General features: G+C 43.1%; 1 protein-coding gene across 2 annotated transcripts in view; it reads right to left on the reverse strand.

The window, feature by feature from the left end:
- LOC121548850 (inverted formin-2-like) overlaps window positions 1-22,892 on the reverse strand; it is a 36,582-nt gene that overhangs the window by 8,118 nt on the left and 5,572 nt on the right. Inside the window, exons 2-21 of one of the 2 annotated variants that reach the window (XM_045210231.1) lie at window positions 13,295-13,701; window positions 13,056-13,171; window positions 12,615-12,774; window positions 10,238-10,271; window positions 9,936-10,077; window positions 9,711-9,843; window positions 9,012-9,575; window positions 8,728-8,867; window positions 8,529-8,590; window positions 8,313-8,415; window positions 8,056-8,141; window positions 7,863-7,963; window positions 7,681-7,751; window positions 7,377-7,555; window positions 7,127-7,250; window positions 6,814-6,978; window positions 6,476-6,578; window positions 5,314-5,469; window positions 4,352-4,870; window positions 3,294-4,228 (exon numbers count right to left, since the gene is read on the reverse strand). In XM_045210231.1, coding sequence (XP_045066166.1) covers window positions 4,173-4,228; window positions 4,352-4,870; window positions 5,314-5,469; window positions 6,476-6,578; window positions 6,814-6,978; window positions 7,127-7,250; window positions 7,377-7,555; window positions 7,681-7,751; window positions 7,863-7,963; window positions 8,056-8,141; window positions 8,313-8,415; window positions 8,529-8,590; window positions 8,728-8,867; window positions 9,012-9,575; window positions 9,711-9,843; window positions 9,936-10,077; window positions 10,238-10,271; window positions 12,615-12,774; window positions 13,056-13,171; window positions 13,295-13,682 — 3,402 coding nt within the window. In that variant the 5' untranslated portion in view covers window positions 13,683-13,701 and the 3' untranslated portion in view covers window positions 3,294-4,172. Of the gene's footprint in view, window positions 1-3,293; window positions 4,229-4,351; window positions 4,871-5,313; window positions 5,470-6,475; window positions 6,579-6,813; window positions 6,979-7,126; window positions 7,251-7,376; window positions 7,556-7,680; window positions 7,752-7,862; window positions 7,964-8,055; window positions 8,142-8,312; window positions 8,416-8,528; window positions 8,591-8,727; window positions 8,868-9,011; window positions 9,576-9,710; window positions 9,844-9,935; window positions 10,078-10,237; window positions 10,272-12,614; window positions 12,775-13,055; window positions 13,172-13,294; window positions 13,702-22,892 lie in introns of those variants that run through there. The other variant, XM_045210232.1, reaches the window with a different exon arrangement.

The following is a 22,892-nucleotide window of genomic DNA, read 5'->3' on the forward strand; positions in this document are numbered from 1 at the left end:
CTTCCTCATGATGCCATCTATTTTGTGAAGGGCACCAGTCCCTCCTGCAGCAAAGCACCCCCACAGCATGATGCTGCCACCCCCGTGCTTCACGGTTGGGATGGTGTTCTTCGGCTTGCAAGCGTTCCCCTTTTTCCTCCAAACATAACGATGGTCATTATGGCCAAACAGTTCTATTTTTGTTTCATCAGACCAGATGACATTTCTCCAAAAAGTACAATCTTTGTCCCCATGTGCAGTTGCAAACCGTAGTCTGGCTTTTTTATGGCGGTTTTGGAGCAGTGGCTTCTTCCTTGCTGAGCAGCCTTTCAGGTTATGTCGATATAGGACTCGTTTTACTGTGGATATAGATACCTTTGTACCCGTTTCCTCCAGCATCTTCACAAGGTCCTTTGCTGTTGTTCTGGGATTGATTTGCACTTTTCGCACCAAAGTACGTTCATCTCTAGGAGACAGAACGCGTCTCCTTCCTGAGCAGTATGACAGCTGCGTGGTCCCATGGTGTTTATACACTGCTCAAAAAAATAAAGGGAACACTTAAACAACACAATGTAACTCCAAGTCAATCACACTTCTGTGAAATCAAACTGTCCACTTAGGAAGCAACACTGATTGACAATAAATTTCACATGCTGTTGTGCAAATGGAATAGACAACAGGTGGAAATTATAGGTAATTAGCAAGACACCCCCAATAAAGGACTGGTTTTGCAGGTGGTGACCACAGTCCACTCCTCAGTTCCTATGCTTCCTGGCTGATGTTTTGGTCACTTTTGAATGCTGGCGGTGCTTTCACTCTAGTGGTAGCATGAGACGGAGTCTACAACCCACACAAGAACTCCAGAGATGTTCGATCGGGTTCAAGTCCGGGCTCTGGCTGGGCCACTCAAGGACATTCAGAGACTTGTCCCGAAGCCACTCCTGCGTTGTCTTGGCTGTGTGCTTAGGGTCGTTGTCCTGTTGGAAGGTGAACCGTCACCCCAGTCTGGAGGTCCAGAGCGCTCTGGAGCAGGTTTTCATCAAGGATCTCTCTGTACTTTGCTCTGTTCATCTTTCCCTCGATCCTGACTAGTCTCCCAGTCCCTGCTGCAGAAAAACATCCCCACAACATGATGCTGCCACCAACATGCTTCACCGTAGGGATGGTGCCAGGTTTCCTCCAGACGTGATGCTTGGCATTCAGGCCAAAGAGTTCAATCTTGGTTTCATCAGACCAGAGAATCTTGTTTCTCATGGTCAGAGTCCAAGCGGGCTGTCATGTGCCTTTTACTGAGGAGTGGCTTCCGTCTGGCCACTCTACCATAAAAGGTCTGATTGGTGGAGTGCTGCAGAGATGGGAGAACCTTACAGAAGGACAACCATCTCCATAGAGGAACTCTAGAGCGCCGTCAGTGACAATCGGGTTCTTGGTCAACTCCTGACCAAGGCCCTTCTCCCCCGATTGCTCAGTTTGGCCGGGCGGCCAGCTCTAGGAAGTCTTGGTGGTTCCAAACTTCTTCCATTTAAGAATGATGGAGGCCACTGTGTTCTTGGGGACCTTTAATGCTGCAGAACTGTTTTGGTACCCTTACCCAGATCTGTGCCTCGACACAATCCTGTCTCTGAGCTCTACGGACAATTCCTTCGATCTCATGGCTTGGTTTTTGCTCTGACATGCACTGTCAACTGCAGGACCTTATATACACAGGTGTGTGCCTTTCCAAATCATGCCCAATCAATTGAATTTACCACAGGTGGACTCCAATCAAGTTGTAGAAACATCAAGGATGATCAATGGAAACAGGATGCACCTGAGCTCAATTTTAAGTCTCATAGCAAAGGGTCTGAATACTTACGTAAATAAGGTATTAGTTTTTTTTTCTATAAATATGCAAAAATATCTAAAAACCAGTTTTTGCTTTGTCATTATGGGGTATTGTGTGTAGATTGATGAGGGGGGAAAACAATGTAATCTATTTTAGAATAAGGCAGTAAAGTAACAAAATGTGGAAAAGGTCGAGGGGTCTGAATACATTCCGAATGCACTCCGTGAAGCATTAGGATATTACAGTTCTTCAAGTCCCATTGACAGGATAGTCTCGAACGGAGCATAGTTTGTTCTCCAGTGATTGTACATTCGCCAATAGAACAGAGGGTAGAGGCGGTTTATTTATTCGCCACTGTCTTTTCTACTTCCGATTGTCGGGGATTAGGGCCTAGTCCCGGGTGAGCAGTATGTCCTGCGCGGACAAGTCATTGAAGTAGAATTCTTCATCCAGTTCGAGGTGAATTATCGCTGTTCTGATGTCCAGAAGCGCTTTTCAGTCAAATTAAACTATGGTGGAAACATTATGTAAAAAATTAATTAATGTCAGCGCCAAAAAATATATACAAAATAGCATAATTGGTCAGGAGCCCGTAAAAACGGCCACTATACATCATAGCGCCATTCTCAATTTTGGTCGGCTCATATAACTCCTCTATGTGAAAAAATAAATTACGACCGTGTGCATGGTCAGAAGGATAGCTATGAATCAAACTGGGAAAGATTCTTAGGCTAACAACCCAAGCATTAATTGGGAGTCAGGTGAACTACTTCTCTGTGGTGTGGGGAAATGCGTCAACAAGTGAGAGAACGAGGCTGCAGATTGCACAGAAAAAAGCAGCAAGGATTTTTCTAAGGAGGCGACATTATTATTATGTTGCAGTCATGCACAATGTTCTTAAGTGGTCAGCAATCGACAAGATAAAAAATTAAAAACATGCTCACTTCATTTATTTATTTTAAAACGGCCAAAATCCATTCACTACAGGATTCAGTTGGTAAGAGAGACATTCAGTCAATACAAAGAATAGGATATCGACCATCCATGTCTTACACCGGCAGAGAAATAAGCAAAATAACATTTAGATTCAGAGCAATAAAACAAATAAACAGAAGATTGAACAAACCAGAAATATTTCAAGAAATACTTTAGGACCACTTGAAAATAGATTGTGATGTTGTTCACGACCATGGTAGATGACTGAATCAACCTATCTTTTCAGACCGTCATTAGTAATTTTTTCCCTGTATACATATTTCTTTAGATAGATATCTCTATCAATGTATTATGGTCTGTTTGTAACATGTTATTTGTGGAAATTTGATTATATTTTAAAGTTTAAGGACTCTTGGAAGATTAGTCCAAATGAGGACCAAAAGAGATCCTAATAACACCTAAATCAATAAACCAAGGAAAATGCATTTAAAAAGTGCATTGAGAGTACTGTATCCTGTGTATGAGGCAAATAAACTTTTCAACTTGAGCTCGCTCGGGGCGCTCTGCACACTGGCTGTTAGAAGAGACTAGATCCATAGACCCCACACCTAACATGAAGTGATGTCATCTTTAGGGGACATCTGTGATTTTAATATCCCTTGGCAGAGGGACAAAGATTTACAGCACACTAACAAACTGCTTTCTTGACATGTTCATCATTAAAAGAAAATATATAATTGAGAACCCGGTAAAAATCTGTAGTTTACAGTAGTAAGTTGGTCTTAACATCAAAAAGCAACATTTGTTTTTATTGAGGCTTGCTCTTTGTTTGACACAAAATGTAAACTCTACAAAAAGTTAATCAAACCAAGTGAATCAACAACAACCCTGACATGACCCAAAAAAACCACAGGCCCAGATCTGAACTCTGTGTGTGTTGGTTGTTGGTAGGGAGAACAGGCAGAGTTCGGCTGAGGTCCCACAATGTTCAGTGAGTCGGTATGCGTTCAGTCAGGGGTATCAGTTCAGCGAGGGGTATCACATCTCCCATCATAAGGGCACCTCATGTACTAGGGGGATCCAATGATGGCAAGCCTATGAATCTCCAACCACCCTGTGCTAGCTGACAGACAATATACAACCACCAAAAAGCCCCTGGAAGTCAACCATAAAGCACCAACAAGCAGCCAGCCAGGCTAACCACACCACATACCACATACATTGAAGAGAGCTCAAGCAGGAATAGTAACTGGAAGTAGCTTCAGAAAGGTCACTGAGGAAAAAGGGAGGGATGTGCAAGATGGCCAAGACGCAGTGGACAGGAAAGCAGTGAAACAGGACCCTTATATTACCAAGGATCTGGTGAGATCCATGCAAGCTTAGTGGATGGTGTTTCTGGGATTCTGATAGCCTGAAAGGAGGAGAACCTACCTCATTGTAACACACACACCTTTTTAAGTTTAGTGTGGCCTTTTCCTTTGCGCATGGCTGTTTTTAGGGAATTAAAGACAAGAAACAATGTTTTTCTTACAAGCCTAAAATATATGATCTGATATGCTCCCAAGCATGGTTCATTTTCTATCGAGAGGAGGTTAGTTTTGAAGACATTACCTTTGCCATGCCTCTTAGTATTCCCCCGTTTCTGTGCCTGTTGTTTGGACTCTGCGTCGACAGCAGCTGTGGTTGAGGGGGAATCTGATGATTGAGTCTCCTCTAACCCATTTCCATCAGCCCCACTCTCGCTGTTCCCATCGGTCTCTGTATCTCTGTTCTTTGGACCATCCCCACCAGCTGAGAATGCATTCCTGTTCACATTCTCAACCTTGGATTCAGCAGCCTTAACCCCCTCCACCTCTGGGTACTCCTCCTTGAGTTCGCGGTCAGTAGAGGACACCATCCCAGGGTTGAGGTTCTCACTCTTGATGTGATCCTTGGTGGTGGTATGGAGGTCTGAGGGGCCTGAGGTTTTGGGTGAACTCGATTGGAGTGAGGGGTCTGTGGGGAGGCCGGAGGACTCCCCCCCTATGACTGGATCTCCGTCTTGTTGTCCTAGGTCATTGGGTGATGTCACCTTTTCAACTTCATCTTTGGCATCTATAGCAGATAATCCCTTAGGCTTGGTGCCCTGTTCTAGGGGATTAGAGAAAGGAAAACAATTCATTAAAAGACACTCACACAAAGCACGCTTAACTACAGTTACCTCCTTTACAAACGTCCTCTACATTAAACCCTTTCAGATCTACAAGTGCCTAGGGGTTAGAGGTAAGGTAGTGTTACTGGTAGGCCTGTGATACCAGTATCACAATATTTTTTCCATGGCAAAACTGAAAACACGAAGTAGACCAAACTCTTTGGTCCTTTAAAAACCTGCTGTATGTAAAATATTGTGTGCTATTGGTTGGAAAATAAATACATATGACTGGATGACAACTTGATGTTTATTTCCAACATTGGTATCGCGATACTGGTAATGTCCCGGCCCTAGTTACTGGACAGGACCTTCATTATATACTGTATTTCAAACAGCCCTAGGCAGCAGCAGAATCAATGGCCGGTCCTATCTTCATGCTCACCACCACGCTGACTGCTGTCCCCTTTCTTGTCCGCAGAAGGCAGGCTGGTCCTGTCGGCCTGAGGCTTGGTCTTCCTCAACGCATAGCCCTTCCTGATGTCAGACAGCAGGTGGTCAATGATGCAGCCCTCCTCCTGGACCGGGGGGGCTTTACGAACTGGGGGTGAGAGACAGGGTGAATCTCAAAACAGTCCACTATTGATACATGCAATGTTCTGGTAGTGTGTTTGAATTTGGACTGGTGAACTGCACTTATCGAATGTGCACTTATCAGGTGTCGACTGTCCTCGAAAGTGGCGTCATTTACTAGTCTCCTTTCCTTCATCTGCACTGAGCGATGAAGGTCTTGTGTGAGCAATGCTTTCACTTCCCCAGTTCTAATCGATCAGTGCAGATGAAGGAGCAGACAAGAAAAGGGATCTTCTGAAGAGTAACGAGACAGTCATCCAGAAACCCTTTCAGAAGCAGCACATGATCCGTCTGATGTTGGTAATGGGACACTTGATTCGTGACTAGTCACCAGGGAGTAGAGCTCTGCTACTCGACACCGATGGACCCCGAAATTATCGGGTTAGGGCTGGGTAGGGCCTGTTTTTTTCATCTATAACTAGGGTATGGGTAGGGCTCAGGTATCACTAAATTGATCATTAACATTTTGAAGCTGAGCCATTTGCTCATGCTCTGCTGCACAGTACATATCATGGTGTCAGAAGTGCTTCAACGTCGTCAAATATAAGAGCATAAGTCCACATTAAAGATTATTTTACCGAAAAATAAATGTTCCTTGAGTTGTCGGAGTTGAGTGATGAAAAGTAGCTAGTTTACAGCTAACTGCTCTCCGTCTCGTCATTGAGCAGAACAGCAAGCAGAGGTGTTGCTATGGATACTCACACAAGCAGAGCCATGCACAGAGCGCATGCAGCGCGAGCAGCACAGGGTGCGAGGGACAGAGACTAGCAGCTAATGGATACTAACAGAGGAAGTTCTTTCTGAGTCGGGCAGGGCCGGGCCTTAAATTTGGCAGAAGCAATTGGACATGGGTAGGATGGTGCCTGAACATCGTGGGCATGGGTAGGGCTTCAAATTAATGCCCGTGCAGGGCTCTACCAGGGACGGCCATGAGGTAACTCTTATTTGGAGTGTTGGCTGGCGGTTATACTCACTTATCTTCCTGTTCTCCCCCCTTGGTCTCTTGGAATCCTCCTCTTCCTGCTGTTTCTTCCTCTTCTCAGCCTTAATGGCTTGCTCTCGGCGGGTCTGATTGTCCTAGGATAAAATACATTTTAAAAAAGCAAGAGCAAACACAGTAGCACAGGTGTCCACAACGCAAATGTGAAACCATAGCAATGTGCTATTTAATCTTTAAACAAAACTGGGGGACCTATTACAGTCAAAAGTTTTCGGAATAAAAGCTTGAATTGAATGGTTTTATATAGGAAAGTCAATAGATGCAAAGTGTTGTTAAGCTGAAGTAGGTCCATTAGTTATTTGTTTCTCTCACCTTGAGAGCTTTGATGAAGAGTCCCCTGAAGGAATGTAAAGTGCTGAACAACTCCTCCAGGGAGAGACGGGATGAGTCCTCACACAGATACTGTGCCAGATCCTCCTTCTTCCTGTCAATGGAGGCAAACCTCGCCTCCAGCTCCCTGCAGGCCTCCTGGCTTCCCTAGAGTAGACAGCCAATTCAATTCATTTAGTTATGATCTGGCAACCAACCTGATGGCATGTTAACCTCTGACACCATTAAAGGGGAGCTTGTGTGAAACCACAAAGTCACCTGCTCTCTGGTGGTGAGGAGAGGAATAGCAACCCACCTGTATGGCAGTGAGATACTGCTCCTTGATGGCCTCCACAGAGGAGGAAGCCACCTTCTTCTCTGAATCTTTCAAACGCTTGATGAGCGAGCTCGCCTCTGACTGGATAGACTCCAGATTCACACTGTGGAAGTAAATAATAAACTTGGTAAGATTAGCATAGCCTCCTGTGTCAATATTTGATTACTCTACAATGTTTTGCTACCACTGAAAAATTGCAACAGATGTATACAGCTTTTTTTCCCATTACCCAGCAGCCTTCTCACAGATCTCTAGATCATCTGGAAGGTTCAACAGGTCATCATGGTTCTGCTCAGCCTCCTCTAGGATGTGGTGGAGCAGCGTGATGCGACTTTTATTGGCCTTGGTTTCAGTGAGTTTCAACAGTGTGCTGATCTTGAAGCCCTCAGCGTTCCCCGTGTGGCTTCCCTGTAGAACAGAGATAGACAGACCAGCGTCAGGGGTCCTCGTTCTCTCACTAACAACGTTGTTGTGAGACCATCTTTTTGTGTTTGGTTATATGTATTGTATGGCATCACGTTATGGATTCTTACATAGTTGAGGAAGTTTCCAACGTCCAGAATGAGCATGCAGAAGCTTGGCAGTCGAGTGCTCACCCTCAGACCTTACAGGATAGAAATAATAACCCATTAAAAGATAATAAAATAAAAGGATGTTTAATTAGTGGTAGGGCAGCTGAGGGTGGTAGGGCAGCTGAGGGTGGTCCTGGACTTACTCTCACAGGCCTCGTCCAGCAGCTTAGCTTTAGGCTGCATCATCTGTAACACTGAGCTGATCTCCTCACACAGCAACATGCACTCGATCCTCAGGGCGTAGCTGGGGTCAAACACATACACACAACCAAGGTCAACATCCAGGGTGAATCAGTCCTAGCGCATTGAACGCTATCAAGCTGTGAAGAACTTTACCATGGAACAGCTAGGAGCTGGAGATAAAACTGGTCCACACCAGCTAACTTCTCCCTCTCTCCCTGGTAGGACTTGAGGTTCTCAATCTGAGTGGTGGAAAAAATATCACTTTTCTATGACCATAAACTGACAAACATTTGGTTTCCAACACTACGGTACATCTATCAAAACTGAAATTGTATTCAGATCTAAAAATAAAGTACAGCCACTTGGGCTTAACCATTAACTTGGCAGGGGTTCCTGTGGCCGGCACGCACCTCATGCTTCTCTGGCTGTAGCTTTTGCAGCTGTTTCAGCACCTCCACATCAAACTTGGACCGGTCGCCTTTTTGAATCATGGCCACAAAGTCCTTATGTGAGCTGGTAGGGGACACAAAATGTATTTTTAACTCTTCTACTATAAATATAAAGTCTTAAGTTGGTTCCTCTACTAAGGTTCTCTTCTTCATATTTCCTTCTCTGAAAATACTCACCATCTGAATTGTTTCAAGAATATGTTCAGGTTAAGATTTTTCTTGGCATCGATGAAAGAAATCTGTAGATGGAGAAAAAGGATGATGCTTGAAAACAGGGGATGGGGTAAGGAAAATTACAATAATGATAGCAGCGGCGAGAGTAAGATTACAAGGCCATTTCAAAGACTACAATGAGATGCGGTAAGACCACATCTACCTCTTTGGGCTCCTGTTTGACTGCAGGGGTGCTGCCTTTGGCTTTTGACTCAGTCACTGGCAGACAGAAGAGCTCCTCAATACTGGAGTAGTCAGGCTCCAGAGAATCTGCCTGTACCGATGTCCACATGGAGTGACTGTCTGGAGCAAGAGAAAAAAGAATGTACAGTATTTGAATTGTGATTTATACACTACACAGTTTGAATTTATCCAATGGGCACTTATCAGGATCAGCTGTATTTCTTAGTTTAATTCAATGGTGACACAAACTGACATGTCCCTTACCAGTCACCACTCTGGATGGCAGCTTCTGCCAGTTGAGCTTCTTCATACGCAGTGTGGGGCAGCGGCCCGCCTTGGGTGAAGGGGCGTAAAAGGATCGCCCCTGAGTCTGCACACTCTGGGCCACTATCATGTCACCGCCACCAGGGGGAGGTGGAGGACCCATCCCAGGCAAGGGTGGGGGAGGTGGAGGACCCATCATGGCAGGTAGGGGTGGGGGAAGCGGTGGACCTCCATGCCCCATCCCTGGTAGAGGAGGTGGCAGAGGAGGGAGACCAAGGGGAGGTGGTGGGGGAGGCATCCCAGAGAAGCCAGGAAGTGGAGGGGATGGGATGAAAGTTCTCATGCTTGGTAGGGGTGGTGGTGGAGGGGGAGGAGGACAGGGAGGAGGTGGAGCAGAGGCAATAGGGGCAGTAGATTCTTTAATGAGGACATCTGATTGATCGGTCAATCTGTCCATCAGGTCTATCTGAACGCCCCGGTCAGTGGTCTTGACCTTAGGTGACCCTTGCTGACCCTTGGAGAACACCAGACGTTCCATCAGGCTCTTGGTGGAGTCAACTTCAGCTAAAGAACACACACGCACAGACAATGTAAGCGCGACTTAAACCAGCCAAATCATGTCAGCGTACAGGGCCACACTAAATAAATTGTGAAAATAATGTTTATGGACTATGAGAAGGTGCTTGATGTGAGACTCACGGTCCTGTGCCAGCAAAGTAGCACGGTCAGCCAGGGCCTCCAGGGCCAGCCACACCTCGCTGCGCTCCGGCCCTACCAACAACAGAGCCTGCAGGATGGACAGCAGCTGCACCGATGCAGGGGAGCTACTCAACTGGGGCGAGGGGAGAGAGAGGAAATTATATTATTTGTATTATCTGCTGTGGGTTTTATTTACAAATAAATATACCCTTTATTGGTGCTTACTTTGGTGAAGAGTGTGGTGAAGACTTCCTGGTGACTGCTCATGTCGATGCCTCCGTACACCCTCTCCATCTCCTCCTCATCCTCTGCCATGGTGTCCTCAAAGGCCTCGCACTGGATGTTCAGGTCCACATCCTCGGTCTCTCTGTAACACACACAAATATGCATTTCCATGGGATAAAACAAGTGGCAGTGTGAAAGAAAATGTGTGCCGTGAAGAACAAAGCATTTGCTAATTTACAAAAAGTTTAGATGCGTGATATTTGAAATGAATCCCAAATAATTATGCAAAAAAATTAACTTACCTAAGTTTTGGAACTAAATGCAGTAATTGAAGCCCTGGGAAGACAAATAATTTATCACAGCCATGTTCAAAATGTGTATCCAGTTCGACATGTCCATCTCCATTTCCTGTATTCAAGTCATTGCTTATAACGATTGGAATATCTTCATTATTCTGATTTATTTTTGCAACATATGTAACACGGCACACCAAGTAAGCACTGGTGTGGTACTTATTGATACTAGTAATCCATTTGTGCAAGGTTGATCTTTAAAGCTAGAGTCCTTAATTCAAACAATAACAAAGCAGCACCCCACCTCTGTTTCCAGGATGGGCCTGGAGAAATGTAACCACTCAAATGAATAGAGCTATGGATGCAGGGACTGACCATCCATGATAACAAAATTATGATTTTAACCATGTTCCGAGGCTATACAGTGTTTGATTACAAACATTGGTGAAAAACCAGCTAATATTTTGGGTTCTGATGGGGTACGACAGTTAAACTAAGCTCATGAGGCATTTATAAGCTATATTCTTCCAAGAATCAAATGGATTATATACAGCTGAAGTCGGAAGTTTACATACACATTAGCCAAATACATTTAAACTCAGTTTCACAATTCCTGACATTTAATCCTAGTAAAAATGCCCTGTCTTAGGTCAGTTAGGATCACCACTTTATTTTAAGAATGTGAAATGTCAGAATAATAGTAGAGAGAATGCTAGATTTCAAGTTTTATTTCTTTCATCACATTCCCAGTGGGTCTGAAGTTTACATACACTCAATTAGTATTTGGTAGCATTGCCTTTAAATTGTTTAACTTGGGTCAAACGTTTTGGGTAGCCTTCCACAAGCTTCCCACAATAAGTTGGGTGAATTTTGGCCCATTCCTCCTGACAGAGCTGGTGTAACTGAGTCAGGTATGTAGGACTCCTTGCTCACACACGCTTTTTCAGTTCTGCCCACACATTTTCTATAGGATTGAGGTCAGGGCTTTGTGATGGCCACTCCAATACCTTGACTTTGTTGTCCTTAAGCCATTTTGCCACAACTTTGGGAGTATGCTTGGGGTCATTGTCCATTTGGAAGACCCATTTGTGACCAAGCTTTAACTTCCTGACTGATGTCTTGAGGTGTTGCTTCAATATATCCACATAATCTTCCTTCCTCATGATTCCATCTATTTTGTGAAGTGCACCAGTCTCTCCTGCAGCAAAGCATCCCCACGCTTCACGGTTGGGATGGTGTTCTTCGGCTTGCAAGCACACTCTTTTTCCTCCAAACATAACAATGGTCATTAAGGCCAAACAGTTCTATTTTTGTTGTTTCATCAGTGTTTCACATTTCTCCAAAAAGTACTATCTTTGTCCCCATGTGCAGTTGCAAACTGTAGTCTGGCTTTTTTATGGCGGTTTTGGAGCAGTGGCTTCTTCCTTGCTGAGCCTTTCAGGTTATGTCGATATAGGACTCGTTTTACTGTGGATATAGATACTTTTGTACCCGTTTCCTCCAGCATCTTCACAAGGTCCTTTGCTGTTGTTCTGGGATTGTTTGCACTTGTCACACCAAAGTACGTTCATCTCTAGGAGACAGAACGCGTCTCCTTCCTGAGCGGTATGACGGCTGCGTGGTCCCATGGTGTTTATACTTGCGTACTATTGTTTGTACAGATTAACGTGGTACCTTCAGGCATTTGGAAATTGCTCCCAAGGATGAACCAGACTTGTGGAGGTCTTGGCTGATTTCTTTTGATTTTCCCATGATGACAAGCAAAGAGGCACCGAGTTTGAAGGTAGGCCTTGAAATACATCCACAGGTACACCTCAAATGATGTCAATTAGCCTATCAGAAGCTTCTAAAGCCATGACATCATTTTCTGGAATTTTCCAAGCTGTTTAAAGGCACAGTCAACTTAGTGTATGTAAACTTCTGACCCACTGGAATTGTGATACAGTGAATTATAAGTTAAATAATCTGTCCGTAAACAATTGTTGGAAAAATGACTTGTGTCATGCACAAAGTAGATGTCCTAACAGACTTGCCAAAACTATAGTTAGTTAACCAGAAATTTGTGGAGTGGTTGAAAAAGTAGTTTTAATGACTCCAACATAAGTGTATGCAAACATCCGACTTCAACTGTTATATATATATTTTAAAAAATCATTCATAAGTCCAGCAATTGATGTAGCAACTATGGATTCTAGCTTTTAAGAGTTCAGACACTCCTTAAGCCTCCGACTGTTTCCACGTCAATTAGACATACCTATGGCAATTGAAACCTTTCTCAAGAGACAATGAGGGACTTCATCTCCTTGTCTCTTTTCTTCTATTCACACTAATATCTGTGTCTCTATTACATGAGTTTTGAAAAAGCATGATTAAGAGGTAGTGATACCGATGAACTCTTTGCGTAGTTTGTCCCTCTTCCTCAGGTCCTCTACTCCGAAGATGATCACGTTGACCACACTCATGAGGACGACCATGTACGGAACGTTATCAGTCGTATGCAGTTCATTCATGATGACGCTGAAGCGGTACTGCTGCATCTTCACACTCTGTCAGAGACACACAGTTAAAGATGACTTATGGTTATCATCCCTAATTCATGAAGCGGGAGCAGAAGATGTCTTATCTAAAATAGGTTTTCCGTCCCTTAGATGAGGGAAAATATATTTCCACAAGCCTCCTTTCATACTTTGTATGAACACATGGGGCATCAATGCTGCTTCAGCTGACAATTGCTTTGAAAGTGAACAATATTAATATAAATCATTTGTCTACATGTACATTTATGATGTTATGCTGTATGAAAAAAGGCTAAAAAAGGTGGCCTTACTTTATAGTGCTCCAGGGCATCCATGGCCAGGTGGTGTCCCTGTGGGTTAAACAGGCCGAGGGCCGCCAGCAGCTCAAACACCTGCATCTTCACCATGGTGTTGGACGTGTCCAGGGCTGCCAATCAAAACAGAGATCATGTCCCAGCAGACAGACAGACAAGACAGGCAGGCCTGTTCACCTCTTCCCAAGCTCCCTTACCACCCGCCTGCCACCCTGCTTACTAACCCTCTTTCTCACCTTGCGACAGGGTCCTGACGTATCCCTCATTGTCTAGAATAAAGTGCAGCCCAGCTGAAGAGTTCATCACTGCCTTCACACAGGCCACACATGTGAGCTGGAGGAGGGCGTCAGCGATGCGGGCACACCCCCGGCCAGACAGCCTCTGCAGGGCCTCCATCAGCAGATCCAGTCCATTGAGCTCCAGGAACTGCACCATCCATTCCTGGTCACTCCCCTCCAGACGCCGCCGCACCCCTGAGTAGTTGACCACTGTGGGTACCTGTAGTAGTCGTATGCATAGCTCTGGATCTGAGTTCTCCAAGTTGGCTTCCAGGTGAGCATCTGGGTCAGGGGGGCTGCTGGTCAAGTGCTCCTTCAGGGCCCCCCACTTGCCTTTGGATGCCATAGCAACCGAGAAAAGGGAGCTGGAGGTAGAGAAAAGGGTGCAATGTTTGTGTTGTGACAAGAGTGAAACAGAGACCCACAACAGTAGAAAGAATTTAAAAAATAAGTCTAAATTATATATTGGTTGGATTCAGAGGAACTACAAAATATGATTGAGAAGATCCACAAAATGAAAAGTTGGGAGGTAGTAAAAGCAGGGTCTCCATTTTCAAAAGACACCTGCCTGATAAGAAAAAACATAACATTATAATAAAGCATTGCATGCATTTATAGTTGCATAGTGGCATACAGTGGAGTTTGAACCCCGTCTCAGTCACTATTGCCCAGCAAAGCTCAGAAAATGGTGCTAGCGAAGACGAGTGAGAATGAAGGCGAAGAGAATACTGGATGGACTACAGTCGCTAAAGGACAGAAAAATCTACTGAATCCACTATGAATTCAGGCTGTAACACAGCAAAATGTGGAATAAGTCAAGGCAAATGTTTACTGGTTGCTCAGGATGGAAAGGGGAAAGACCTGTAGAAGACATTTGACTTAGTTGTGGAAACTATTGGAGATCAAGAAAAAGGAGGGTATAGGAGCAAGCGTTGTGTGAGTATTGTGTGCCCAACAGTTCGTTAGATTTCAATATTATTTTTTCTGACCATTTGGAACAGTGTAAACAGTAAATAAGTGTACCAGAGAGCCTGAAAATAAATAAAATAAATAAAAATGCCTTTATTAGAGCAGACTAAACTGTTTCATGCATTTGTGAATATTTATTTGTTTGGGCTAATTTTTCAAAGCTCCCTTTGTTAATTAATTTTAAAACGAAAATGCTTATTTGCATTTCAAAACATGAATGTCTCTTATGCTGTGTGATGGCATGAACTAATGAATGATGGATCGATACAGTAACCTATATTGAAATATAGGACTAAGTTACAGTATTAACACTAAACAGGACGCACTGTTAGGCCTACAGCTCGATGGTGGTTATACAAGGCTACTATACCAAGCCTACTAATGATCACGACAATTATTATGATGATAATATAATTGTAATAACAATAAGGAGATGAAGAAAAAGGAGGGAGAGCTGCGTGTATATTATGTGTGACAAACAGGTGCTGTTAGATTAAAATATTATTTTTCTGCCTGTTTGGAACAGTGTAAACAACGCTAAAATTGTAAATAAAACCAGTCTGTTCTAACGATTTTTAAAAAAAAGACTTCATTACTTCATAGCAATGACTGAAAACAGACAAATCTGTGTAATTGCTTTATCCGACATTTTGCTGTTGCATGAGGCTTGGTGCTCACGGAATCAGTAAGCTATTAAACAAACACTCAAACAGGCAACAGAAGCAGGATCTGAAGATTAGATGGATAATTTATAAAGCCAGGCACAGTTAGACTCTCTCCTCCATTTTGTTTGACAATTAGGCTAAGGCAAGGGCTGTTTTCTCGTCTCTGCCGCATTGTTCTCAATCCCAATATGCTGGTTAAATTTTGCTATTATGCACATAGCAACAAAGGGAACGGCTAAAATTCTACAGCGCGCTGCAGATTGTTTCAGAACCGCGGACAGCGACCGTTCCAACGCGAGAGAAAGTGCATTTGTTATAAAATATTTGATTTATTAGTGTTGCACCATTATTTTTACATAATATAACCATATACAATTTCAGTATCACGTCTTAGAGTGATGACTGTGCCATCCCTGTGGCCTCCACAATGGATTAGTCCACTGAGACCGGCGTGAATCAGACAGGTGTCTTGATCGCCATTACATTTTTTATACTAATTGTGACTGCTTGACCAACAGCCTAGCGACCAAACAAATCGACCAGTCAGTGGTGTAAAGTACTTAAGTAAAAATACTACTTAAGTAGTTTGTGGTATCTGTACTTTACTATTTATATTTGACAACTTATACTTCACTACTTTCCTAAAGAAAATAATGTAATTTTTACTCCATACATTTTCCCTGACACCCAAAAGTACTTGTTACATTTTGAATGCTTAGCAGAACAGGAAAATTGTCCTATTCACACACACTTACTATGACAACATCCCTGGTCATCCATACTGCCTCTGATCTGGTGGACTCACTAAACACACATGCTTTGTTTGTAAATTATGTTTGAGTGTTCCCCTGGCTATCCATAATAAAAAAGTGGCGCCGTCTGGTTTGCTTAATATAAGGAATTGGAAATGATTTATACTTAAGCATATTTTTGCAATTACATTTGCTTTTATATTTAAATTGAAATACTTTTACTCAAGTAGCATTTTACTGGTTGACTTTCACTCGAGTCATTTTCTATTAAAAAGGTATCTTGACTTTTACTCAAGTATGACAAATTGGGTACTTTTTCCACCACTGCAACCAGTCGACTAAATGGGGCAGCCCTAAGTCACTAAAACCCTTAACAAAGAGTTGCAGTCTGTTTTGGAATGGGTGGTCAGTAATAAACTGGTCCTGAACATCTAAAACTAAGAGCATTGTATTTGGTACAAATAATTCCCTATGTTCTAGACCGCAGCTGAATCTTGTAATGAATGGTGTGGCTGTTGAACAAGTTGAGGAGACCAGATTACTTGGTGTTACCTTAGATTGTAAAACTGTCATGGTCAAAACATAGATTCAGTATTTTTTGACACCACACTCGTTGTTTTCTTATCTTGATTATTGTCCAGTCAAATGGTCAACTGCTGCAAAGAAAGACCTAGTTAAGCTGCAGCTGGCCCAGAACAGAGCTGCTCATCTTTCTCTTCATTGTAAATCAGAGGGCTAATATTAATACTATGCATGCCAGTCTCTCTTGGCTACGAGTTGAGGAAAGACTGACTGCATCACTTCTTGTTTTTGTAAGAAACATTAATGTGTTGGAAGTTCCTAATTGTTTGCATAGTCAACTTACACACAGCACTGACACACACTTACCCCACCAGACATGCCACCAGGGGTCTTTTCACAGTCCCCAGGTTCAGAACAAATTCAAGGAAATGTACAGAATTATACAGAGCCATGAGTGCATGGAACTCGCTTCCATCTTATATAGCTCAAGTGAACAGCAAACCTGGTTTCAAAAAATAAAGCAACATCTCACGGCACAACGTCTCTCCTCCATCTGACCTACTTGTTGTGTGTACCTGATAGATGCACGCACATGCACACACGTACGTTCATAAATGTATGCAAATAGTAAAGTATTTTGTCTGTATGGTATTTTTCGTTATGTGTCGGACCCCAGTAAGACCAGCTGTCGCCATTGGCGTCAGCGAATGGGATCCTAATAAAATCAAATCTAACCTATTCCATTTTACAAGTAAATATGCTTGACTCATGTCTGTTACTTCCATATACAGTGCAATTGGAAAGTATTCAGACCCCTTCACTTTTGCCACTGTTACATTACAGCCTTATTCTAAAATGGATAACATTTTTTCCTCAATCTACATACAACACCCCATAATGACGAAGCGAACGGGTTTAGACATTTTTGCAACTGTATTAAAAATAAACTGAAATACCTTTTCTACATAAGTATTCAGACCCTTTGCTCTGAGACTCAAAATTGAGCTCATGTTCATCCTGTTTCCATTGATCATCCTTGATGTTTCTACAACTTGGAGTCCACCTGTGGTAAAATCTACTGATTGGACATGATTTGGAAAGGCACACACCTGTCTATATAAAAGGTCCTACAGTTGACAGTGCATGTCAGAGCAAAAACCAAGTCATGAGGTCGAAGGAATTGTCTATAGAGCTCCAAGACAGGATAGTGTCGAGGCACAGATCTAGGGAAGGGTACCAAAAAATGTCTGCAGCATTGAAGGTCCAAGAACAGTGGCCTCCATCATTCTTAAATGGATGAAGTTTGAAACCACCAAGACTCTTCCTAGAGCTGGCCGCCCAGCCAAACTGAGCAATCGAAGGAGAAAGGCCTTGGTCAGGGAGGTGACAGAGCTCCAGAGTTCCTCTGTGGAGATGGGAGAACCTTCCAAAAAGACAACAATCTCTGCAGCACTCCACCAATCAGGCCTTTGTGGTAGAGTGGCCAGACGGAAGCCACGCCTCAGTGAAAGGCACATGACAGCCCGTTTGGAGTTCGCCAAAAGGCACCTAAAGACTCTCAAGACCATGAGAAAGAAGATTCTCTGGTCTGATGAAACCAAGATTGAACTCTTTGGCCTGAATGCCAAGCGTCACGTCTGGAGGAAACCTGGCACCATCCCTACGGTGAAGCATGGTAGTGGCAGCATCATGCTGTGGGGATGTTTTCTGCGGCAGGGACTGGGAGACTAGTCAGGATCGAGGGAAAGATTAACAGAGCAAAGTACAGAGAGATCCTTGATAAAAATCAGCTCCAGAGCGCTCAGGACCTCAGACTGGGGCGAAGGTTTACCTTCCAACAGGACAATGACCCTAAGCACACAGCCAAGACAACGCAGGAGTGGCTTCAGGACAAGCCTCAATGTCCTTGAGTGGCCCACCCAGAGCCCAGACTTGAACCCGATCAAACATCTCTGGAGAGATCTGAAAATAGCTGTGCAGCGACGGTCCCCATCCAATCGGACGGAGCTTGAGAGGATCTGCAGAGAAGAATGGGAGAAACTCCCCAAATACAGGTGTGCCAAGCTTGTAGCGTCATACCCAAGAAGACTCGAGGCTGTAATCGATGCCAAAGGTGCTTCAACAAAGTACTGAGTAAAGGGTCTGAATACTTATGTAAATGTGATATTTCAGTTTATTTTTAATACAGTTGCAAAAATGTCTAAAACCTGTTCGCTTCGTCATTATGTGGTATTGATGACAAAAAAAAAACAATTTAAATCAATTTTAGAATAAGGCTGTAACATAACAAAATGTGGAAAAAGTTAAGGGGTCTGAATACTTTCCGAATGCACTGTATCTGCAAATTACTTGATGTTCCTACTGCATTCTGTCCCCCATCAACACTAACTTTTGGTGGCAGCGAGAATGACGTAAGAAAGTGTCAAGATGACTAGCTTGATTGAGCCTCCGCCATGTATAATTATTCACCCCCCCAAAGTCAATACTTTGTAGAGCCACCTTTTGCAGCAATTACAGCTGCAAGTCTCTTGGGGTATGTCTCTATAAGCTTGGCACATCTAGCCAAATGGGATCTTTGCCCATTCAAGGCAAAACTGCTCCAGCTCCTTCAAGTTGGATGGGTTCCGCTGGTGTACAGCAATCTTTAAGTCATACCACAGATTCTCAATTGGATTGAGGTCTGGGCTTTGCCTAGGCCATTCCAAGACATTTAAAATGTTACCCCTTAAACCACTCAAGTATTGCTTTAGCAGTATGCTTAGGGTCATTGTCCTGCTGGAAGGTGAACCGCCGTCCCAGTCTCAAATCTCTTCACCGTAGGGATGGTGCCAGGTTTCCTCCAGACGTGACGCTTGGCATTCAGGCCAAAGAATTCAATCTTGGTTTCATCAGATGAGAGAATCTTCTTTCTCATGGTCTGAGAGTCCTTTAGGTGCCTTTTGGCAACCCCAAGCAGGCTGTCATGTGCCTTTTACTGAGGACTGGCTTCAGTCTGGCTACTCTACCATAAAGGCCTGTTTTGTGGAGTGCTGCAGAGATGGTTGTCCTTCTGGAAGGTTCTCCCATCTCCACAGAGGAACTATAGAGCTCTGTCAGAGTGACCATCGGGTTCTTGGTCAGCTCCCTGACCAAGGCTCTTCTCACCCGATTGCTCAGTTTGGCCGGGCAGCCAGCTCTAGGAAGAGTCTTGGTGGTTCCAAACTTCTTCCATTTAAAAATGATTGAGGCCACTGTGTTCTTGGGGACCTTCAATGCTGCAGACATTTTTTGGTACCCTTCTCCAGATCTGTGCCTCAACACAATCTTGTCTCAGCGCTCTACGGACAATTCCGTCGACCTCATGGCTTGGTTTTTGCTCTGACATGCACTGTCAACTGTAGGATGTTTATATAGACAGGTGTGCACGTGAGCGCCTTTCCAAATAACGTCCAAATCAATTGAATTTACCACGTGGACTCCAATGAAGTTGAGAAACATCTCAAGGATGATCAATGGAAACAGGATGCACCTGAGATCAATTGAGTCTCATAGCAAAGGGTCTGAATACTTTTGTAAATAAGTTATTTCCGTTTTTTTACTTGTAATATATTTGCAAAAATGTCTAAACCTGTTCGCTTTGTCATTATGGGGGTACTGTGTGTAGATTGATGAGGAAAAACATTTATTTAATACATTTTAGAATAAGGCTGTAACAAAATGTGGAAAAAGTGAAGGGGTCTGAATACTTTACGAAGGCACTGTACATTATGTGACATCATGTGACACTTAGGATATTTAAGCCTCCATATATCCACTATTCCAACATATCCATGACATTCATGATTTCCTTAAGCGCATGATGGTGATAGTTTGTAGTGCGATTTCCTTTACGGTCCATTGAGGTATTTAAAACCGTATTATAAATCTCCCACCCTAATAACAGTCTTGTATTGCTTGTAGGTTTGATACATTTTTATATACAGTACCAGTCAAACGTTTGGACACACCTACTCATTCAAGGGTTTTTCCTTTATTTTTACTATTTTCTACATTGTAGAATAATAGTGAAGACATCAAAACTATGAAATTACACATATGGAATCATGTAGTAACCAGAAAAGTGTTAAACAAATCAAAATATAATATTTGAGATTCTTCAAATAGCCACCCTTTGCCTTGATGACAGCTTTGCACACTCTTGGCATTCTCTCAACCAGCTTCACCTGGAATGCTTTTCCAACAGTGTTGAAGGAGTTCCCAAATATGCGGAGCACTTGTTGGCTGCTTTTCCTTCACTCTGCAGTCCAACTCATCCCAAACAATCTCAATTGGGTTGAGGTCAGGGGATTGTAGAGGCCAGGTCATCTGATGCAGCACTCCATCACTCTCCTTCTTGGTAAAATAGCCCTTACACAACCTGGAGGTGTGTTTTGGGTCATCGTCCTGTTGAAAAACAAATGACAGTCCCACTAAGCCCAAACCAGATGGGATGGCGTATCGCTGCAGAATGCTGTGGTAGCCATGCTGGTTAAGTGTGCCTTGAATTCTAAATAGATCACAGACAGCGTCACCAGCAAAGCACCCCCACACCATAACGCCTCCATGCTTTACGGTGGGAACTACACATGCGGAGATCATCCGTTCAACCACACCGCGTCTCAAAGAAAAATCTCCAATTTGGACTCCAGACCAAAGGACACATTTCCACCGGTCTAAAGTCCATTGCTCATGTTTCTTTTTTTCTGAGGCTGGTAACTAATGAACTTATCCTCTGCAGCAGAGGTAAATCTGGGTCTTCCATTCCTGTGGCGGTCCTCATGAGAGCCAGTTTCATCATAGCGCTTGATGGTTTTTGTGACTGCACTTGAAGAAACTTCTTGAAATGTTCCGTTCTGACTGACCTTCATGTCTTAAAGTAATGGACTGTTGTTTCTTTTTGCATATTTGAGATGTCCTTCCCATAATATGGACTTGGTCTTTTACCAAATAGGGCTCTTCTGTGTACCCCCCTACCTTGTCACAACATAACTGATTGGCTCAAATGCATTAAGGAGGAAAGAAATTCCACAAATTAACTTAAGGCAGACCTATAATTGAAATGCATTCCAGGCGACTACCTCATGAAGCTGGTTGAGAGAATGCCAAGAATGTGCAAAGCTGTCATCAAGGCAAGGGGTGGCTATTTGAAGAATCTCAAATATAAAATATATTTTAATTTGTGTAACACTTTTTTGGTTACTACATGATTCCATGTGTGTTAGTTCATGGTTTATGTCTTCGCTAATATTCTACAATGTAAAAAATAATTTATATTTTTTCAAAGAAGCGTAGATCATTATTTGGACCATATAGATTAATGAGCCATATCTGTTTATGGTCTAATAACATCTTTCAAATCACCCATCTACCTTGCGGGTCTGTTTGGACAATTTGCACATTCGGATCAAAATTGTTAATTAATATCATCACCCCTTTTGAGTTTTTGTCCATGGGAGAAGTAGATTTCACCCCCCAAGTACTTTTTCCACACAACGTCATCTACAATTGTTTAATGAGTTTCCTGAAAACAATAGATATTATATTCCTTCTCTTTTAGCCAGGTAAATAATGATCGTCTTCTCGTATTATCTGCTAAGCCATTACAATTATAACTGGCTATACTTATTTCACAATATATGTTAGCAAACTTACCATTAAAAAGTACCATAGTGATAGCGTCCATATAGCTGTACCATGATATTTGCATTGCTACTAAGTACACCTCCAATTGTTCTCCACCCACTATACCCCACCCCAAGTTGGGTTGTCATCCCAGTGACCGGCAGACCACCCCCATCCCCCCGGATTCCCGAGAGACCGGGACCCATCCTTCAAAAAGAGCTCACAGTGCCACCCACAGAACCAGATAAACCACCAAAAGCATTTCCAACGCCCACCCTCGATTTGTATTATATTTGGTTATAAAAATATATATAACTAAGAAACCTTGCGTATCTTAATTTCCACAATTAACTAATAATATGCGTAATAATGCAGGCAGTTCATGAGAAGGATTGTTACCTATAACCAGGATTGCCATTACAAAAATTACATTTTTGGAAAGCAATTATTACTTTAGCAAACAATTGTGATTCATCCTATATTGTCCCTAACATCATTACCCCATTTCTTAATTAATCAAATATAAAAACAAGGCCAAATCAGGAAGTGCAGTCGCCCTTTAAAACAAACTAATGACACGTACCTCTACTTTGCAATGAGCCAAGGATGAGGCAAATGAGAACAGGCCAGTGGAACACCTAGAACAGCAGCAACCAGGGTCAACTGGTAGGGAAGAGGATGATTTAGGTGACCCAGACACAGGCCCAAAACAAGATAAACTACTCTAGTATCCCCTTGACCGTTTTGGATTGCTAAACTAAAAAGACTCACCAGGCAAGACACAGAGACAGCAACAGAATAATAGGATATGATGGAGAGAATCCAGAAGAACAGAACAGAACAGAAAAAGGTGACAGTACCAAGAACCTGAGACAGCAACAGACAAGACAGAGAAAGTGACAGAAGAGATGGAGAGAACAGAGGTGGGTTGAGTTCACAGACTATCACTTCAAGCTGCTCTATAGATAAAATTAGTTGTATGTATAAACAGGTGAAACAGACAGTGAA

The sequence above is a fragment of the Coregonus clupeaformis genome, chromosome 33 (assembly GCF_020615455.1).
Source record: "Coregonus clupeaformis isolate EN_2021a chromosome 33, ASM2061545v1, whole genome shotgun sequence".
NCBI lineage: Eukaryota > Metazoa > Chordata > Actinopteri > Salmoniformes > Salmonidae > Coregonus > Coregonus clupeaformis.